This window comes from Eptatretus burgeri, chromosome 2 (genome assembly GCF_056783735.1).
Source record: "Eptatretus burgeri isolate ZD-2024b chromosome 2, Ebu_testis_v1, whole genome shotgun sequence".
Classification (NCBI taxonomy): Eukaryota; Metazoa; Chordata; class Myxini; order Myxiniformes; family Myxinidae; genus Eptatretus; species Eptatretus burgeri.
This window is the reverse complement of record NC_140962.1, coordinates 100791834-100796833: the sequence shown is the minus strand read 5'-3', so window position 1 is coordinate 100796833 and position 5000 is coordinate 100791834. Positions and strand designations below refer to the sequence as shown.

At 46.0% G+C, this 5000-nt stretch overlaps 1 protein-coding gene across 7 annotated transcripts in view; it reads right to left on the bottom strand.

Moving 5' to 3' along the window:
• LOC147032677 (peregrin-like) overlaps nucleotides 1-5000 on the bottom strand; it is a 51526-nt gene that overhangs the window by 31336 nt on the left and 15190 nt on the right. For 5 of the 7 annotated variants that reach the window (XR_015055284.1, XM_085870474.1, XM_085870470.1 and 2 more), the window contains exons 3-5: nucleotides 4331-4462; nucleotides 3142-3270; nucleotides 2708-3035 (exon numbers count right to left, since the gene is read on the bottom strand). Coding sequence is in view for 6 of the 7 variants with exons in the window: in XM_085870474.1 (XP_085726600.1) it covers nucleotides 2708-3035; nucleotides 3142-3270; nucleotides 4331-4462 (589 nt within the window). In the remaining variant the exon portion in view is untranslated. The remainder of the gene's footprint in view (nucleotides 1-2707; nucleotides 3036-3141; nucleotides 3271-4330; nucleotides 4463-5000) is intronic. The other 2 variants (XM_085870471.1, XM_085870476.1) reach the window with 1 other exon arrangement.

Genomic DNA, 5000 nt, shown 5'->3' with positions numbered 1-5000 from the left:
AAAGGTAATACAATATAAGAGCACTTCATCTCAGCAAATGCGCCCAGCCGAATCTATTAACATTTCAAAATTACAAACCCCAGGCAGGAAGAGGGAGTTCTTGCACTGCATTGTTGCGGTTGGGAGTGGAACACATGGTATTATTCATGGTTCACGAGGAAAGGCAAACCCATGGTTCTAAACAGCACATCTACCCGTTGTGGTGTACATCAAACACCCAATTGACAAAAAAAAAAAATCCTCCTTGCCCAAATAGGCTGCAACACGGGTGAGCTAAAGTGCTTTCTGGGCACGTGCAAGACGTTGCCACGATCTGGAAAAATAAAAGCAAAAAGAAAAGACAACGGTGGAAATCAATCGTAGAGGTCTAAGACAATCACAGCGAAGGCCAGGGGAAACTCAGAGATTCAACCACATCCAATAACAAAAAAGAGAAAAACAAACAAACAAACAAATGAAATTGCCCATTGAGCAAGGAATTGCCGGAATAACTTTGTCATATCTCCATGATCTCTAAAAAAAACAAAAACCTGGAAAATCAATTTGGTTCTTATAAGTCGATAGTGCAACTGTTAAGCCTGGTGTTGGCTTAGTGGTTAGGGTGGCGGCTTGGGATCCTAGGGTCCTGAGTTCAAGCCCCGTTGTCCGCTGAATTAAAATACACCAGCAGGTTGACTCAGCCTGTCATCCTTCCGGGGTCGGCAAAATGAGCACCAGTGTACTGGTAAGGGGGACACTGCATCAGCGGCATAGCCACGTCCCAACCAATGATGCAACCAGGGGGGAGGGAGAGAGAGAGGAGAGAGGAGAGAGAGGAGAGAGGTGAGAGGGGAGAGGGGAGAGGGGAGAGGGGAGAGAGAGATGTACTGTTTAATGAGTTATAGCACTTAGTTTGGTCATAATCATAACTTAACAAACAAACGACAAATTGTATAAATCAAATGCTTTCCTTGTCAAGGAGTCAGAAACATTCTCAGGGGGAGAATTTTCTTGCGCAATGATCAGGGCACGTTCAGAAATCAGTTCAAGCATTTATCCATTAATTCAGAGTGCCAAAGCCACATCATAGCACTTCACCTCTTCCAGTTACATTTAAATTAGTCATAAAACACGTAATTTAAACAGGAGAATGCATTCAGCCGTGCAGAGCCTCACTGGGCTGGAACGTTTGGCATATCTCAGAATGAACAATCTATATGAAAGTAGATTATGTGGGCAGACAAGCAAACGCACAAGCACGTGATGGACACTCCCGGAATGGATGAGGCCACTAATAATTTCTCCTCAGCATGTAAAATTATCGAAAATCGATAAAACAAGCGCTTTTGAGAACTACAAGTTACAAGTTCATAAAAAGTAATTGCGTCAAATCTGGGACGTCAATCATAGATGTCGAAGATTCTCACAGTAAAGCCAAAATGTGACCAAAGTAACCCGTCTTTAGTCTTGTATAACCTTCTGGACGGCCTAGCCGAAAGGTATGTCCACTCACCTCTTAGCCGTCGAGCCTGGAGTTGAATCCCGACCCAACTAACAAACTGTCATCCCTGTCTCACAGGCAGGGTGGTTCATCAATGTGTGTGCAGTCTCAAGGATGGATGTTAAACTGGACGTCCCATCTGCCAGCATCAATTGGTGGATGATAAAGATCCCACGGTGTCCTTTGTGAAGATTGGGTAAGCCATCGCCCTCACCATGACAAATTAGAAATTCCTGCCCCAACTACTGCTGGGAACAATGGCTAACTGCCCAATGTAACCCTGGCTGAGAAAATGCTTTCAGCAGAACCAATGTTCCGAAACACTAGACTACTAGAGTATGGTCCATTGGATTGGAACCCTCGAATCAAGACTCGTGACAGCAATGGAGATCGCTTCGCCTCTTCCACTTTGACAACCTCTGAAGAAAATGAGAACTCCAATTTACTTGCAAGTTCATGATAAAACACAACTGCATCAACCCATCATTCAATTCATCGATCCACTGAAACATTCCGGGCGAGATGATAAAAACAAGCAATTCATTATCCCGACCCAATATGCTGCTTGGCAATCGCACAAAAATCTTACATGCTCTGGTCACAAAAATTTAAGTTAATTTTTAAAGTTTTATTCTCCAGTGTCTTGGTATGAAGCGGTCTAAACAAGTTAAAGAAGGCAATAACAAAAAGGAAAATGTACAAATGTGGGATACACTTTTCCTGTGCAGATGTTTGTCAACGACAACCGTTGGCGTTTTGAAATGGACATTTCCATTGGGCGATTCACAACGTCATGCATCCGATCTCCTCGAAAATGGTACATCTTTGATACTCTCACCAAAAGCTACGTCTGCGGGACTTGTTGATGCATGGATACGGGACCACAAATTAAGGACAAATTAGAATTGATACTTTCTCGTCTTTCAGGAAGTTATTATACAGACTCCTCTCCCATCATTAGTCACCAGAGAATAATAACAGCACCGGGTCTCGTCGGGCCGGGGGGGGGGGGGGTATGTAGATGACAGTCGATCTCAGAATGTGAACGATGAACATTAAACCGGATCTTTGTGTGGACACACACAATGACAGATTACAACAGCCTCTCCCATCGCTTTGGGAATGGGTGATGCCAATAATAATAATAATAATAATAATAATAATAATAATACTAGGAATTATGAAATAACAGCAAAAACAACAATAACTACAATAATATGGCATTACCATTATATTCCTCACCTTCCTCCCAGGTGAGTGAAGGTGGATTGCCTTGTTGCGGTGCTTCGGGCAAGTGCATGCCCGTGTTACATTCAAAGCCAATGCGGTCTGCCTGCCGCCGTGCTTGCCGGAGCACCACTCCGCCTTGGTCCCGCAGCCGCAGTGCCGCTCGGTAAAATATAGTGTCTCGGGCGTTGTACTGCAGACAGTTGGACACGATGAGGTCAAAGTCTGCCTCAAAATCGTCCAATGAGGGGTAGCCGTGCGAGTCCAGCCTCTGTTGCATTGCTGAAAAATCCATGGGCTTCTTGATATACTCCATATAATCCGGAACCTGTGCGGAAACGTGTACGTTAACACTGAAGTTAAAAACAGCACCTCTTTAGCCTGCAACCACCTTATAGTCAAGACTCGTGATATGACCCTCGATATCGCTTCACCTCCTCCAGGGAGACTGGCTCCGAGAAGATGCTGTTTTGATCGCGTTCCTGCAGCTGCTCAAGCGTACGACGAAGCAGCACCGAGAAGGGGGAGAGTTGGAGCTCCAGCGTCGCCTGATAGATCTTGATCTGCGGAATACAGGCCGCGTCTCATTTTGAGCAACCGATGCGATCGACATGGATTCAACGAGCTGAAAACCCGGTGCATTATTGCCGGATCGGTAACAATAAGACAATGTGCATTGATCAGGCACGACCGTGTGCAGCATACACACGAGAGGCGCATCACGAGCATGAATGTCACGGATATTCGAGGCAACAATGCAAGGCCATTTCTGTGATCAAGTTCAATTGCAATTCGACAGAGAAAGCAAGTGTGCTGCCAAGGCATTATCGTTTGTAAACGTGGACCTTGCTCCTCAAAAGTGAACAATATCCTGCATTTTCACACAATCTTACACGAATTGTCAGACGAGGGACGAGGGAAGGTGCCCTTGGGAGCAAAGTGCCGAGTTACGACATTTTATCCTGTACAGACCCGAGCAAAGAACACAGAATGCTAAATGGCAAGCACAAATAGCCAAATTGTGTAATAGAGCAAACACAGGATCGGCAGCTGCAAATGACAGGTTGCATCGATAATTCCTGTTGCAGCCTGCCACAATATTTGTCAGGGAATCAATCGGCCCCGATTTCCTTGAAAGACAACAAAACCAGCTGGTTTCAGGTCGTAAATCAGTGATCTTCATGAAAGTTTGAGAGGGGGGCCACTTTTGCCGATAATATATCCGTGTGAGAGCCGCCACACCGCCTGCAGGACTCCATAATGGCTGCTATTAGCCCCACCTCCACATGCTCCACTACGTTGTTTTTAACTCCTTTGGAACACTCATTTGAAACCATTGGGTAAATTTGATAGCATTTACGGCAGATTATGATGGGGTGTTTTCACATTCGTGTATTATCGGCCACACGTCGGGGGCCGCACTTTAGGCCACCAGTGGCTGGTGGGCCGTGCAATGAGGAACAGGGTCCTAAACGGTCACACTACCTTGGATCGAGTTTTGCGTGTGGTCCGACAATGAACAATATCATGTACAAGGGACAGCAGCCGATAGAAAGTTAAAGCCTGGTGACACAGCGGCAAAATGGAAACCAATATCACAGTATTTCATCAAAGGGCCCTCACCTGCTCCCGCTTCAACTTCTCACGTTTGCGGATGAGTTCTATGAGCAGGCGTGCCCGCTCCAAGTCCTGCCGGAGCCTCTGGAAGGACTTCAGCTGCTCTTTCATCGCGCTCATCTTCTCATCGTTTCCCCTCTGCAAGTTTGCAGCAAAAAGCTTTTACAAATGCATCCTTTGCATCCATCACTTGAACAGAATATCAACATCTTACTTATGTCGAGGTTGGACCTTTGACCTATTCAATCTAAAATTAAGCGTGGTGCTGGCTTAGCTGTAAGGGTGGCTGACTTGGGATCCGAGGGTCCTGAGATCGAGTCCCGCTGGCCACTAAATTAATATCAGGTGGGGTTGACTCAGCCTGTCATCCTCCTGAGGTCGGCAAAATGAGTACCAGTGTACTGGTAAATAGGGACCCTGCATCAGCGGCATAGCCACGTCCCTAACTAATTATGCAACCAGCAGCCACAAGGCTGCGAGAGAGAGAGAGAGAGAGAGAGAGAGAGAGAGAGAGAGAGAGAGAGAGAGAGAGAGAGAGAGAGAGAGAGAGAGAGAGAGAGAGAGAGAGAGAGAGAGAGAGAGAGAGAGAGAGAGAGAGAGAGAGAGAGAGAGAGAGAGAGAGAGAGAGAGAGAGAGAGAGAGAGAGAGAGAGAGAGAGAGAGAGAGAGAGAGAGAG